The sequence below is a fragment of the Amphichorda felina genome, assembly GCF_050947745.1.
Source record: "Amphichorda felina strain 45539 chromosome Unknown scaffold_1, whole genome shotgun sequence".
Classification (NCBI taxonomy): Eukaryota; Fungi; Ascomycota; class Sordariomycetes; order Hypocreales; family Bionectriaceae; genus Amphichorda; species Amphichorda felina.
The window spans coordinates 4,298,342-4,313,637 of record NW_028145049.1 but is presented as its reverse complement, the minus strand read 5'-3'; the positions used below and the strand labels follow the sequence as shown (position 1 = coordinate 4,313,637).

At 56.5% G+C, this 15,296-nt stretch overlaps 4 protein-coding genes across 4 annotated transcripts; 2 read left to right on the top strand and 2 right to left on the bottom strand.

The window, feature by feature from the left end:
- Window positions 1-1,578: 1,578 nt before the first annotated feature.
- On the top strand, window positions 1,579-6,354 carry ACO1O0_001416 (uncharacterized protein; the record flags this gene model as incomplete). The annotated part of the gene is made up of 4 exons (XM_083190903.1): window positions 1,579-1,760; window positions 1,812-1,860; window positions 1,977-4,751; window positions 4,813-6,354. The coding sequence occupies 4 exons, from the start codon at window positions 1,579-1,581 to the stop codon at window positions 6,352-6,354; spliced, it is 4,548 nt and encodes a 1,515-aa protein (XP_083054762.1).
- Window positions 6,355-7,820: 1,466 nt separating this feature from the next.
- ACO1O0_001415 (Whi5 domain-containing protein) lies at window positions 7,821-8,851 on the top strand (the record flags this gene model as incomplete). Its single annotated transcript, XM_083190902.1, has 3 exons — window positions 7,821-8,048; window positions 8,116-8,286; window positions 8,387-8,851. The coding sequence occupies 3 exons, from the start codon at window positions 7,821-7,823 to the stop codon at window positions 8,849-8,851; spliced, it is 864 nt and encodes a 287-aa protein (XP_083054761.1).
- A 425-nt stretch (window positions 8,852-9,276) lies between these two features.
- Window positions 9,277-10,815, bottom strand: ACO1O0_001414 (aspartyl aminopeptidase; the record flags this gene model as incomplete). The annotated part of the gene is made up of 2 exons (XM_083190901.1): window positions 9,277-10,694; window positions 10,758-10,815. 2 exons carry the CDS (start codon window positions 10,813-10,815, stop codon window positions 9,277-9,279), a joined length of 1,476 nt encoding a protein of 491 aa, XP_083054760.1.
- A 702-nt stretch (window positions 10,816-11,517) lies between these two features.
- On the bottom strand, window positions 11,518-12,484 carry RTA3 (RTA1 like protein-domain-containing protein; the record flags this gene model as incomplete). The annotated part of the gene is made up of 2 exons (XM_083190900.1): window positions 11,518-12,110; window positions 12,178-12,484. The coding sequence occupies 2 exons, from the start codon at window positions 12,482-12,484 to the stop codon at window positions 11,518-11,520; spliced, it is 900 nt and encodes a 299-aa protein (XP_083054759.1).
- Window positions 12,485-15,296: the final 2,812 nt, after the last annotated feature.

Here is a 15,296-nt window from a genome sequence, read left to right as displayed (position 1 = left end):
ATAGGTACTCGGGGGCGCCACACCGCGCAGGGACACCAAGGACACCAATCACTCGGACAGATGTGATGTGGCCTCGTAGCCCAATGGGTGGCATCACTCTCAGTACTTCGTACGTACCGGGACGGCGTTTCAGGGTTCAAGGTTGGAGTTGGGCGATGGTTGACGGGTGATGGGCAACCCCAGCAGCCCAACCCGGGCAGCCCAGCCCACCACCGCCAGCACCACTGGCACTGTCCACTGAAGTGTCCACTGCACGCCCGCGGTCTACTGGACACCAGCACCAGCCCAGTGCACCAGGGCACCACCATGCGGCCACCACTCCATGTGCCCATGGCTACTGGTAGTAGTGAGGTACCTTGGGTACACAGTAGGTGGAGGGGGGTTGCAGGTTCCCTCGCTCACGGCATCCACTGCCACCCACTGCCGCCCACTCACCCGCCCACCTCACCTCTCGCTCCCGGATGGCCCCCATCTTCTCTCCTTCGCGCCGCCATCCACCTTGCCTTACTTCATACAACCTTCACAGGCAGGCTTCCCTTTCCTTCATCCCTCTCGCCGTCGTCGCCGGTGTTCTGGGGCTTGTCGTCTTTCGACCCGCAGTCTCACTACAGAGGCCCTTGTCGTCTTCCTTTTCTCCGTTTCTTTGTCAAGGTTTGTTTCTCGCTCCCCAACTGCTCAGCGCCCACCACGCCACCGTCGACTTCATCACCTCCAATTTGCAACTGGCGCCCACGAAACAAGGTTCCCAGCAACCAATTTGCTCGTCATCACTCAACACTCCCCGCTGCACGGCGGAAGGATAACGGCGACGGCAATCCTGAGCACACTTGCCAGCCGATTACATCGACTTCGTCCCTCGCCGACCGTAATTCCATACTCTCATCTCGCAACACTCTTCGAACACCCGAGAAATCACGATCCGAACGGTCACAGCCACCACGAACCATCGTCACCTCCGACTTTGACAGCCCGAGGTTGTTGATTTCGCACTACAACATTCGCTGCGTCCAGGGCCAAGCTCTCAAGTGCGGAAATTTTGCATTTCGGTGCTTGTGCAAGAATTCTGAGTCGGAACGTCCTCGTCAACACCGACTCTGCCAAGATTGCAGTGATACGCCAACATCCAAGCCCCCTCCTTCCCTCGTCACGTACGACACACAACTCTCCCATCCAAACGCGCTCACGCTACTTCTCTATCGCGCAACATTGTAGGGGGTATATGGACAGCCCTTGGGGCCGCTAGGCACCTTGCAGGCAGCCCAGGCTATTCACCTCGGTGCGAACCAGCCGGGTTCTGCTGCCAGTATTAGCTCGAGGTCAGGCTGTGGTGGAGGGCGCCCCAAACTCTATCGTTTCCTCCCGACCGCCCCAATCCCCAACTCCTCCCCTTGGAGGCTTTTGGAAGCTTTGCCACTTTCCCTCCAGAACCTTTTCTTGACTTCTTTTGATCCGTTACCCCATCCACACAATTTCACATTTCCTACCCTCTCAATCTCCCATTTCCCACCCTCTCAATCACCAGAGATCCCACGATCATCTTGAGTCGTTACCCGCATCATCGCGGCTATGGCCGCCAACATGCAACACATGGGAACGCCGGGCATGATGCCCCAGCATCCGCAGCAACGACCGAACGCTGCCCAAGGCCAGCTTCAGAGCTACCTAGTCCAGGCCTTGAAGAACTGTCCCCAACCTCTGAACGGCAACACCTGGCACAATACTCTTTCCCTTCAAGAACGATTAACAAAGTCGTTGCATCTGTGCGTTCCCCCTCGATATCTCCTCGCCAATGACACTAACCACTTTCCCAGCGGTACCCAGCTTATCCTATCACAAGGGAATAACGTCGACATCGGCAGAGTTGCTGAACACATCGCCAATTTCGAGCGCGAAATGTACCAGAAGATGCCATCAAAGGCAAGCAGCTCCTACCCCTGATTCCCTGTCAAACACAATACTAACACCGAATCCTGCAGGAGGCTTACGATCAGGCGATTCAATCCAAGATTGAGGGCTTGCACAAGAAGCGAATAGCCAACGAACCTGCTCTACAAAACCAACTCAACTCCAGCGCGCAAGCACAGGCCCAGGCCCAAGCCCAGGCTCAGGCCCAGGCGATGATGAATATGCAGCCACAACAGATGGGCCGGGGAATGGGCCAACAAGGTTTCCAACAGATGCAACGCCCGATGCAGATGCCCAATATGACTCCCCAGCAACAGCAACAATTCCGACTTCAACAACAACAACCGCAGCAGTTCGCACAGCAACAGCAACTGCAGGCCCAGCAGCAGATGGCCATGGCCATGGGGAACCAAGCTGGACGAGGCATGGGGCCGAACCCGCCGGTTATGGGTATGCAGAACGGCCAGAATCGTCAAGCCTCTGGACCCGCGGATGTGAACCGGCTCGCCCCGAACGACAGAAACAAGGTCATGGAGCTTGCAAATAAGTTGATGACGACAGCCACGGAAGAGCAGAAAAATCAAGCCCGGGCAGCTGTTCGCCAGAAGCTTGGCGTGCAGCAGTTCCAGGAACTCCATGCCCAGAATAAGGATCCTCTCCATCTATTCTACCAGCAGCAAGCTTTCAACATGCTCAGGGCTAATGCGGCGAAGAACCAGCAGGCCGTGCAAAATCAGCAGAGCCAGAATGCCGCCCAACCCCCGATGATGCAGCAACAGCACAGCCAGCAGTCGTTCCAGCACCAGAGACAGGCCATGATGAACGGAGGGAGCGACATCCCCCAGTTTCCGCCCAACATGGATAGCATCAAGGACCAGCAGATGACTGGTTTCATGGCTCAGAAGGCCGGCCAAATGGTCGTACCAGCTAGCAGTGGACCAGCCCGGAACGCCGGTTCGCAACCTATGGCGCAAAGTATGTCAAACCAGACTCAGACCCAAGCGCCACATCATCCCCAGCAGCAGCCGCAGCCACAACCGCAAGGCGCAAACATGCACCAGATGAAGATGAACCAGGCGGCCCAGCAGTCGCAAGCACAGCTCCAGGCGCAGGCACAGATGAAGCAAATGCAGCAAGGACCGCAGGCCTCCATGGGGGGTGTGGGCCCTTCCCAGACCCCTCCGATGGGGACTCTGAACACTCCAGTATCTCGACCCGCCAGCGGAATGAACCAGGTCGGAGGCCAGGGAGCGCAGCCAAATGCGGCGTTTGGCGATCAGCGGTTCAACCAGGGGGTGCCAAGGCAAAACAACCAAGCGTACAGTGCAATCCTCGCGAGCATGCCGCCTGAACAACGACAACGTGCTGCCGGCCTACCACCACACCAGTTCAACGAATACATCAGGCAATGGCAGCAAACGAGGCCCGAGCTTATGAACGGGACTCCCCAGCAGAACCAAAACCCGATGGTGAGCCGGCCACCCAGCCAGTTTGGGCAGAATTCAAATATACCTGGGCAGCCCGCGCAGGGATTGCAGCAGATGGCCAATCTGAACGGAGGGAATCAACCACAGGCACGCCAGCAGCTCAGCAACAACCCTCAGGCAATTCAAATGATGGACTCGATGGACCTTCCCACCAATGTGCTCACTCAGCTCGGCCAATTACCACCAGAAGTCAAGAAGTGGAAAGATCTCAAAGTCTGGGCCAGCCAGAACAACACTATCCCGGTACAGATCCGAAACCAACTTGGGAACTGGCAGCAGAAACAATTCCAGTTCTTGATGCAGCGGAGGCTCCAATACAATCAGCAGCAGCAGCAGCAGCAACAGCAGGAGCAGCAGCAAAATCAACAGAGACAGAATCTGAACATGAATGTGGGTATGCCACTGCCAAACGGGCAGATGCAGCAACCGAGTATGCAGAGGCCTCAAGTGGCGCAACAGCCTCCGCCCCACCTCTTACAAGTCAGCCCTGGAGAAATGCAGCACCTTCGCGGTACAAGGCCACAGCTCGCCAATCTACCCGATGACCACCTCCGGACCCTGATCTTGAATATGAAAAGGAATACGTGGCAGCAGCAGATGGCACGGGCACAGCAGCAAATGCAGGGTCAGGCCCAGACTCAAGCTCCACAGTTCAGCACCACGACGGTGAACCAACCTCAGATTCAGCAGCAGGCGCCCATGCAGCCCATCCCGGCGCCGCAGCAGCCACAGGCACGGACTCCTGCCGGGAACACCCAGCTGCAACAGACGTCTGCTAGTCAGAAACCACAGGCAGCTAATAGTCGAGGTGGCAAGAAGGCTCAGCCTCAGGCCACACCGTCCCCTGCGCAGGGTGGCAAGAATCTGAAGCGTCCAAGCACTGATATCGCGACAGACGTGCCCACTACAAACTCTGTCCCTCAGAGGAAGGGTTCGCAGCAGGGTAACCAGAAGAATGCCGCGCCGAGCATGCCTCCCCTGTCTGCTGAGGACGTTGCGAAGATACCGCCCGAGAAGCGTGCCAAGTACGAACAAGCGAGAGCGATGGTCAACGGAGGGCAAGCCTCGGGTCCGGGTAAGCCTGCTGTTCAAGGTGCCGCTCAGAACGCTGGCCAGAGCACGCAAACGCAAACTCAGGACAACCTGAACCGGCTGCGGGCAATTGGCCAGGAAGAACAGCGTAGGTTCAACCTGGAAGCACAGTCAATGGTTGAGATTCCGATGAGCCCCGAGGAACATGCCCAGACGGCCCAGAAGCTGCAGCGCACTGTGCTGGACATGGGCAAGATTGGTCGCGGACTCAGCAAGTGGTACGGCATCACCAAGGATGACGAGCGTGCCAGAATGTTCTTCAGGCTGGTAAGTACTTAGCCTATTTGACTACCATACAAGCAACTAGTTTTGCTAACTTCCCGCACAGCGCCTCCGAATCATTAAACAGTTCAACGACGAGGAAGGTATGAAGCAGCTGCGGAATGTGTTCACTATACGACTAGCAGAGTTGGAGGAGGCCAGGAACATCCTTGAGAGCATGGCGAGGGACCTCGCCAACAGCTTCCACAGACGGGCCATGGTGCAGGGACCGCAAGGTTCCGCGCAGAACCAGCCTACCATGCAATCCCAGGACCAGATCACTCAGCAGCAGCGACTCCTAGCCCAGAAACAGCAAGAGCAGATGAAACAGGCTCAGCAGGCACAGCAAGCACAGCAGCAGGCACAACAGCAGGCACAGCAGCAAGCGCAACACCAGGCACAGCAGCAAGCGCAACATCAGGCACAGCAGCAGGCCCAACATCAGGCACAGCAGCAGGCTCAACACCAGGCACAGCAGCAGGCCCAACACCAGGCGCAGCAGCAGGCAAAGCAGCAGACAAAACAGCAGCAGTCCGCGCCGGCACCACTGAACGCTGCAAACCTGGAGAAGAACACCCTTGCGTTCAAGAACCAGAAGACGGTCAGCAAGGGGTTCAAGGCGCCTGTGGCACCTACGACAGCACAGCCACCATTCCCGTTCGGCGGAACATCGCCCCATGGGAATCCAAGCTACCATGGCAAGCCCAAGGATATGAACCTCCAGATCCCTCCCAGAAAGCGAGCGAAGCTCGATAAGCAGGGGGGGCAGGGCTCGCAAGCAGCCACCCCGTCGCCAAAGACGACCACCAAGGCATCACCGCCTCAGGAGGTACAGCGACCGCCCGAACCGCCCAAGCCCGTGCTGATCTGCAAGGAGCCCGAGTGCCAGTGTTCAACCATCGGGTATGCCACCGAGGAGGCTCTGCAGAAGCACATGGACGAGGAGCATATCAAGCCTAGGGAGAACCCTGTCAAGTTCTGCTCCGAGAACCTGGCACTAGCGCTCGGTCTGGAAGTGGATGGCAAGATCAAGAAGGATGGTGCTATGAGCCGAACGGCATCGAAGCAAGCCCATACGCCTGGCAATCTGGGCCTGGGCACACCCAAGTCCCAGGACAACGTCAGCATGAAGAGGTCGACCAGCTCCCAGAGCAGGATGCCAGGTGCCAAGGGCGCCTCAATGTCACCAGACCCATGGGTCAACTCGAGCTTTGATTCTCAGGCGCTGTTGAACAAGCTGGGCCTCCCGAACGGCATCAGCACCGTTGCGTATGATCCCAGTATCTTTCGCTTCTTGACGCCCAAGGATACGCCCGATTCGGTCAAGGACAGCGGCTCGAGCGAACCAAACAGCGACATCTTAGATGGTCCAGTTCCCGAGTTTGACGTCAACTGGCACACCCTGGACTCGGACGTGCTCCTGGACATGACCAACCCCAGGTTTGGGGCGAGCTACACTGCCTTTGACAATGGCAACGCGACAACGATGGACCCTTCGCTCCTCATGAACCACGCGTCCCCTGGAGAGCCCGATTGGAACGACGTTAAAACTGACTTCAACGCGCCCATTAAAATCGACATGGGGCAATTTTATATGGATGTCAAGTAAACAACACATGACACGCACTTGAAAATCCGATGTGTTTGGTCACTATCGGCCATGAAGATACCGGGAAGAGAAAAGAGGCTGGCGGGACAGGACAGGTTATTACCAGGACGGTGCATTTCTCGGAAGCGACCAGGATATATACCCGTATGTTTTCACGACACACGATACCATTGGCATGGCGACACCGTCAGCGAATATTTTTGGGTTGGACCAGGGAAGGCGGTGGGCATTAAAAACAGACGGACAGTTTTTGCGGCGCGGCGTTGGCTTGATCGAGGAATCAAGGGTTGGCATCCACCGTTTAATACGAAGGAGAAAGGGACGTTCTGAGGCGGATCTTGATGAGGCGATTCGGACTCTCCAGCGGCTCCGTTTTATTTCTTAGGGAACTGGTTTTGTTCTTTGATTATACTTGCGGTTATTATATGGTACAGGACAGGGACGTCCTAACTGTCTAGTATTGATACCCAAAGAGAAGAGTTGAGCTCTGCGAATTGATTAATACATTGATCCTTTCAAGCATACTTTATCTATAGACAGGACGTGAAAAGTTGGGATCATTTATAGCCCAGGGGAGTATTACATGGGTCATACCACCTAGGTACGAATACAACCGGGGAGAATCGATACGAACAGTATACTATCCTGTTGTTGTGTATTAGGTAGTACCTACGTAGGAACTCGGATAACTTCCAACCTACTAGGTACATACTAACTTAGATAGTACCTACCCGGTCTTACCTTAACCCATTAGGTACCTAGGTAACTACTGCTGGAAGTTGCGTAAGTACATGTGTAAGTTGTCGCGATTCAGAGCGGCGCTTAGGGTATATTATTAAATGGTTGAGTCGTTCCTGCATCTTCGCAGACGCACGCAGCCACGGCCCGGGAGGGAGGGGACCCACAGCAGATGCGGGTGGAAAGGCACTAGTCCCAAGGCCGCCTAGCGCACCCGAGACCCTGTTTGATAGTGTGACACGTCCGCGAACGCGGTCTTTAGCATGTTATGTAAGTGATGGCGCTAGCTCTGAAGAGGAAATATATCAATACACAGGGGTGCAAACCCGCCGTTTCTGGTGGCATGGGGATGCGACGCCAGAAGCGCGTCTACGACGGGCAACGACTGTGGATCGGGTTGGAGCTTGTCTTGGCCACGAACACCACCTCTCTCCTCTCTTTTCCCGAATATTGTGACGTGACGCGTTTGATCCGTTCTTTCTCTCTTGTCTTTCATTTTCAAAATACAATTGGATTCTTCCACTGGGCCTGCATCTTCTCGACCAAGAGAGAACGGCATCTTGTACGGATTACACTCTGCCCGCCTCCAAGCATCATCGCTCGTCCCGCGACCAACTCCGTCACGTCACGTCCCCCAACCTCCCCCAAGCTTCTGTTACGGGAAGGCAAACACTCTCCTCCTCTTCACACAAACTCCTCCTCTCTCCTCTTATAGCCACATCTTTACAATGGACGGCTCAACCACTCCCTCGCCGTCAAAGAGACGCGCCCTCGCACCCCTCGACGCGAACGCGGTCTCGTCACCTAAACCCGCCGCCGCCTTCGGGCTCGTCAAGCAGCACCAGCAGCACCAGCAGCCACAGGTTTACGTGGGTGCGAGCCCGCTCCGGAAACGGGCCGTCGAGGCTTCTGCCGCTGCTGCGAGTCCCCGCCCCCTAAAGAAGACGTGTGTTGAGGTACGTGTATACCTGTTTCACCTTGACTCAATCCACAAATGTGCTAACACGGCATCGCTGTTAACAGAACCCATCCACACGCTCACGAAGCCGCACACCCGAGGTAGACCAGGAGGAGGATGAGCCTGAGGAGGACGAGTCCTCCCTCTTTGATAACAACGACGCCTCGTGGGCAACCAGCACGACACCCGACGTGTCCCCCGCGCCCCGCATCCTGACGAGGGAGCAGGCCCGTGAGGTTCGTCTTAACAACCCCATCCCCCCACCCCACCAGCCCCAGACCTACGCAAATGGGAAGGAATGATTTTGAGCTAACCGGTCGATTTTGCAACGTGCAGAAAGCAGAGATCCTCCGTCTGAGGCTCGGACTAGCGAGTTACAAGGTCCGCACGGGACAGACATCAGTCCCACTAGCCGACCTCGTCGCCAAGCCACTCCCCTCGACGCGACGGGTCGGCGGCGGCCGTAGGAGTAATAGCAACAACACCACCACCAACACGAAGCACCAGGTAGATGAGCAAGACCAGATCAAGGACGTGGAGAAGGGCGAGCCCGTGCGGAGGAAGAAGCCGGCGGCGCAGGAGGACAGCGGCGGCAGCGGGCACGACGCGGCCCCAGAGACGGTGGAGCTGATAGTGGAGCTCCCGCAACTGAGGCGCGCGGCAGACGATGACGTGGTGGCCACGCCGCGGAGGCAGGCGATGCTCCAGGCGGAGGAGGAGGAGCGGCTGACGAGCAGCGCGCTGCGAGGCGGCGCGGCGAGCGGCCTGTTGAGTCTCGCGAGGGGAGGCTCCGTGGAATGACATGGGCAGGGAGGGTGAGGGTATGGGGCCGGTTGACCGGGGAGGAGTCTTGTAGTAGTACTGACACTTTGTTCGGACTAGAGGGCTGGATGGCAGCAACATGGGATTCGGGCGTGTAACGACGGGCGGGCATATTGGAATTTGCAGGCGTTCTAGGACGGTGGGTAACATGCAGATACAGGGGAAAATGATTGTCTTTTTGCCGGTCCAACAACATGCCAAGAAACATGTTCACATATGATGAACCAATAAGTGTAGTAATAGTTTTCATCTACCGGTGCGACGGGGTGGAACTGCCCAGGTATAAATAGCCCTCCCCCCCCCTTCCCCCGATCGCGGCCATGTATATAGATCTTGTTCCTGTTCTCTACGCAGTAGACCAACATCAACCCAGTTCATTCAGCCATACACCCTCACACCTTTACTTAGTCAACAAGAATCCTCGGCTCAAGAGTACCGTAGTCATTGAAGAAGTTCGCAAATAGCCTGACGGCATAGTCGACATCCTCGGTGCCGCCCGTCTCGCGGATGCTGTGCATGCTGAGCTGTGGGTTACCTAGGTCAAGAGTCCGCATACCCAGCGCGGCAGCCAGCCCGGGGCCAATGGTGCTGCCGCACGGCGAGTCATTACGGACGACAAAGAGCTGCAGGGGAACCCCGGCAGAGCGGGCGCACTCCTGCACCAGGACGATACCAGGTGAGTTGGTGGCGTAACGCTGGTTGGCGTTGACCTTGATGACGGTGCCCTTGTTCATAGCCGGCTGGTGCGACGACTCGTACTTGCCCGCGTAGTTGGGGTGGACTGAGTGCGCCATGTCGGCAGACACGAGGAACGAGCGAGACAGTGTCTGCTCGTAAGCAGTCGCCTCGTCGCCTTCGTGTCCCACGGGCACAAAGCTGCCATCGCTACAAGCATCCCGGTTGCCCGGTAGAACCGACAGGCGGCGGACCACGGAGGGCAGGAGGTTGGAGTTGGCGCCCTGGGCAGATGTCGACCCAATCTCCTCGTGGTCAAAACAAACCGTCAGGCGGATGGTCGAGTCCTCATCCAGCGCGTTGTCGTCCTTGACGGAGGAAATAAGGCCCTCGATGGAGCAGTACGTCATGCCGAGATTGTCCAGCCGAGGCGAGAAGATGAACTCGTCGTTGATGCCGCCAATGCATGACTTCTGGGTGTCGTAGAGGACGAGCTCGAAATCGACAATGGCCGCAATGTCGACGCCAACCTCGGAGGCAATCACGTCCAGCACCTGAGGGTGGTGGCGCTCAGTCATGTTCGAAAGAGGGCTGAACTCCTCATCCTCGCCAGTCTTCTCCTGCTCCTCGCCGCCGCTTGCACCCTTGTTGAGCTCAGCCGCCGCCAGTCCCGCGATGGGGAACAACTCCGTCTCCTTATTCGGATCGAAGACCGAGGAACGGTGCAGGTGGATGGCGAGGGTGGGTATGCGCAGGATGGGCTTGTCGATCTTGACAAGCTTCTGGACGAAATTGTCACCCTCCCGGACTAGCACGCGCCCGGCAAGACTCAGGTCGCGGTCGAACCAAGAGTGCCAGATGCCGCCTCCGTACGTCTCGACGCCAATCTGCAGGAAACCGGCGCCCGACTTCCTGGAGACGGGCTTGACCCTAAGGCAGGGAGAGTCGGTGTGGGCGCCGACGATGGCAACAGCATTGCCAGGACGCCACTTTCGGCCGATGGTGAACGCGACGATGGAGGAGCCGTTGCGGGTCAGGTAGTATTTGCCGCCGGGGCGGAGGGTCGAGGCCCAGGAGTCACGCTCGCGGATGACCTGGAAGCCGGCCTTCTCGAATCGCTGGACGGCGGAGTGGACGGCATGGTAGGCTGCAGAGGAGGAGCTGTGTCAGGGGGAAGCTTCAGCGGCAGATGGGAGAGGGGATGACGCACGGGTGGGGGAGGCGTTGACGAAGTCGACAAAGTCGAGCGCCGTTTGATTGGGTGCCATGGTGGTGGCGGTGGTACAGAACGTCGAGGACAAAGTTAATCTTAAGCCCGAGTGGACGGATTCTCCAGAGCTTGCGAGTCGGTGAGCGGTGCGAGTGAGAGTGCGAGTGAGAGTGCGAGCAGAGGTGGGAGAGAAGGGTCTTATCATGGAGGCGATGCCGTTGGGTGGATTGGTAGATTGGCGGTATGCGAGGGATACGTACGTCGTTGGTCAGGCGCGGAACGGGGGTTGGATGGATGTCATGTGTTGTGCTTGCTTGGAATCTGGAATCTGAGCTGCACCTTCCCCGTCTCGGCGTGCCGGTCTCCGGGGAGGGGCAAGACCCGGCATGAGCCGCTCCTCCCCCGCTTCCCCCACCAAGCCTAATATGGCACTCCGACACATAACTTACCAGTACGAGTAATACACCTGCCTCACTACCAATGATAATGTTACGGCTATAACCTTTCTGTGCTTATATAAACCCGTAGGGTGGTAAATTGCAAAAAGGGGGGGGGGGGGGGGGGTAGCTAACCCCCAACCTCCTATCTAGTGGTAAAGTACGGAGGACCCAGCAAGACAAACGAAATACTTATCCACCATCCGTACCCCGTATATCCTAGTAGTTCCCATTAACAGTAAACTCCGGCTCTTTAAACTAAAAATGATTAAATACTAAGCTAGTAGATAACGAAAACCCCCGGGTCTTCATGTATCTTAGCCCTACTTCTGCTCAGGAGTTCCCATGGGACTCTCACTCCCGTCATAATAAGACTTGGGCGTAGGGGTGCGATCGAGGGCGAGACCAGGGTGACCAACGCACAGAGCGACAGCAGCCAAGAAAATACAAACGCCCTCTAGGACAATAAAAGGGGCCTGGTGGGTGATGATCTCGCCGCTGTACCCCTCCTTCAGCTCGGCGACACGGTAGGCGCAACGGGCGAGGATGAGGATGATGGAGACCGACAGGCCGGCAAAGAAGGCCTTGAGGCGCCAGCCAAAGGTGGACATGCGGCCGGAGCGCCAGTAGCGGAACATGTAGTCGGAGAAGGTCGCGATGAAGATGGTGATAATGATGACCTGGAGGATCAGACCGGCCATGGAGATGTCGACACCGACGCCATTGCCAGACTCGGTAGTGGACATGGCGCCACCGGCGGCCTGGAGGACGAGACAGACGACATCAGCGGGGATGAAGATCCAATAGAACAGCTGGGGCTTGAATCGCGAAAGTTCGGGGGCGAAGTATACGATGGCCTTGGAAAGGGTGACGTAGATGGAGGCTGTGAAGAAGACGGGGGCGATGGTAAGGCAGACTATGTGAACTGGGTTAGCTCCAGGGGCTTGGTGGCCGGGTTCAAGACACCGGAATCTAGTACTGACTGATCTGTATCATGAAGCCCTCCCAGGAGAAAGGGTTGAAGTAAAGAAGGATGCGACCGACGTAGCCGATGATCTCGCTCAGGCAGCCGAGCAGCATGCCGGTCATGAAGCCCCAGCTACGCCATCGGAATCCCAGGTAAGAGTGGACGAGGCCCAGAAGGGAGAACAAGACGAGAAGTACAATGTTGGCGGGCAACGAGGGGCGGTACTGGTAAATACTCCATTCAATGGGGCACGAGTGGAGGTCGCAGGTGGCATCGGCCCCAAAGGTGATGATGCCGGGTGGTAGTGTTGAGTTGCCAGACATTTTTAGGGAGGTAGATGGTACGAGCCGCTCTTCAACAGCAAAGAGAGAGAGAGAGAGAGAGTTGCTCAGCTTCGAGAAAAGAAGGCTGGACACGGAGGAGGCACAGATAGACAGATGTACGAGCTCTGTCCGGGCCTTCGAGGTTGGCGGGTGACGAAAGAATGGGACGAAGACGGAGAAGGGGATGGGGATGAGTCGATGAGTCTTCCAAACAAGTGGTGGGAGGGAGGAGCAATGGAGGTTTTAAGGCTCGTTCTTGAAGCCCAAGCCAGGGTCTGGGAGACGTGGTTATGAGAGATTCGTTTATGATCCCCATCAATGAGGTGGCTTTGCGAAATCTTACCTCGCTGCGGTCCACAGCCCACGTTTGCAGTGGTTGCAGGCTCGCACTCTACAGCCTCGGACTTTCGCCCTATTAATATTATTGTTTCCACGATACGTACTGGAGAATTTTATTGGCGTTACGAAGCTCGCAAAGCCCCGGTGGGCCGCCTTGGCTGTCAGCGCCAGTCCTACGGCTCGCCCATGGACGGTCCATGACACACACAGCCTCTCTAGTCGCGGCTCAGGTACCCGACCTGACTGTCAGATCCCAATGCGGCAATTCAAGATACCGGAACAGCGCATGAAGGCTTGCCAGAATTGCCAGGAAACCGTCCTGAGACGTCGCCACTTGTGTTGTCAGCTTAATTTTTTTTTTGGCAGGCCAGGATTTTGCCCGTCTGAGGGTGTCGACTCTGGCAGAAAAGGACCGGATGATATTGTCGCAACCAACGTCTGACCACATCCATCTCGGAAGTGTCGGATGGATCGACCGTCGGCCAAACTAAATCCACTGCCCGTATCAGCGTATGCGTGGTTAAGCCATAATATCGGGAACCATACGGAGGATTCCATTCGAGGCCCCACCATTCGAGCCATGAGGAATTCCATTCGAACCAGCCATTCGACCCAACCGCATGGTATACCTACCGACTTAGGCATCCATTCGAGTAAGCGATTCGTGTCTCGCATGGATAGACTAAGCGTTGATGTGCATTTTTACGGAGCACTGCCTAGGTAGGAAATCTTCGAGCAAAGTGCACACAGTCAGCCTAGCAGGAATGGAGGAGGCCGTCACCAAGTACCACCTGCCTCCCAGTGGCTCAGCGACAACGACACGGCAAGTCCCGCCTCCGCCTCCATCCTACTAGGCACATTACCTTAACTTTGTTGGAACGGCGGGTAATACCTTTGAAACGTTCAACTTCCATTGCGCCAGTGACTTGCACGTTGGAATGATGGTACCGTAGCCCGCTAGAGGTGGCTTGGGACTTCAACACCATCCAAGCTGCAACGCGCTGTGTGTTCAACCGCTTACCGGCCGTTTGGCCCCCATCTTCGCCTTTTGCCTATACATATAGCCAGTCCGCACCCCGACGCCTTGCGTCTGGGGGACTCTACCGTCACTCTGGGAGCCGTGCCGACACTCCTGAAGCCCCTCCATCACCGGTCCTGACACTCCATCTTGGGATGCCCAGCACAAAGACCTTGTCTTCGGCTAATGGTGAATATTGACGGGTATCGATTTGGGGGCCGTTCCCTTGTATGTGAAATGAATATGCCCGCTCTATCTTCAGATGGGGGCCGAAGCCATGGAAATCACTGCCTCTGGGGCGGTATGACGGTATCGTTGACTCCCCCTTTTGTCCGTGATGCTGAAATGGTGGCATCAATATCGGCCCCGGCACAATACGGGCAGCCGCCTCTGTGCGCCCAGGCTATTCAGGACTCATGTAAACATGGGAACCTGATCTTGAAACTCTCGTCATTTGTGGCTGAAGGGGAGCGTATGCTGGTTCCCGGAACACACTCGGTGGAATAGCAGGAGGTGCTTAGCCCCCATATCCAAAGCCTACCGCGCTACACATCCCGACCCCTTACACCAAGCACTTGCCGCCACTTCCACAACTTGGTGAGATGGTCTTTGCTGGCATTTCGACACCTGGGGTCTGTGTGGGGTTGCCTGCGACGGAATGCCATGCCACGAGGTAGTACGGAGGCCATGTGGTCGGGGACTTAAAAGTCTCAGATTGTCGATCGATAGTGGCTCCGGGGCGAGAAGCCACGGTCAAAACGGAATTGAACGCTGAAACTGGTCAGGGTGAAAAACAACGACACCAATGACCTCGACGGTGTAACGGACCGCTTCATCGATGGGAGGCATCTCGACCAACCTGTTTGTTAGAAGCTATTGACACACATTACCACCTAGACGGCAATACAGCCATCCGGCGGGGAATGATTGCGGTCGCGCGCACACGGAGACATTCCACGGGACCGGGCCGCATCGATGGGCCGTGAGACTGTACGGCACAGGTTACACCATCGAAAGTGGCCCGCACTTACGGAGTACATAGTATATATATAGGATCACGAGCGATACGGCCACATGACCCTGGCTGCCTCACCTCGATCTCACGCCAAGACCGTAGATCAAGAAGGAAATGGCCAGCGTATCATTGTGTACGGATACGGTGGAAGAACGATGGAACGAAATGCCGGGTCCAAAAAGTCAACTGACTCGACTCGGCGTCGGGAACAGACAGGATTGGTCCACAGGAGAAACAGGCAGAAAGCAGACTCAAACACTGCCAACCAACAAAATCATGACACTACGTACAGTGGTTCGGTTCGATCAGTCACGCAGCTCAGCTCCAAGGGGAAGGAATCGAGGATCGGGTTCCAAAAGAAGGCAATAGAAGACTGTTTCCATGGCGTCAGCGTATCGCCATGATGCAAACAAATGACTCCATCACAGGTGACAGATTCT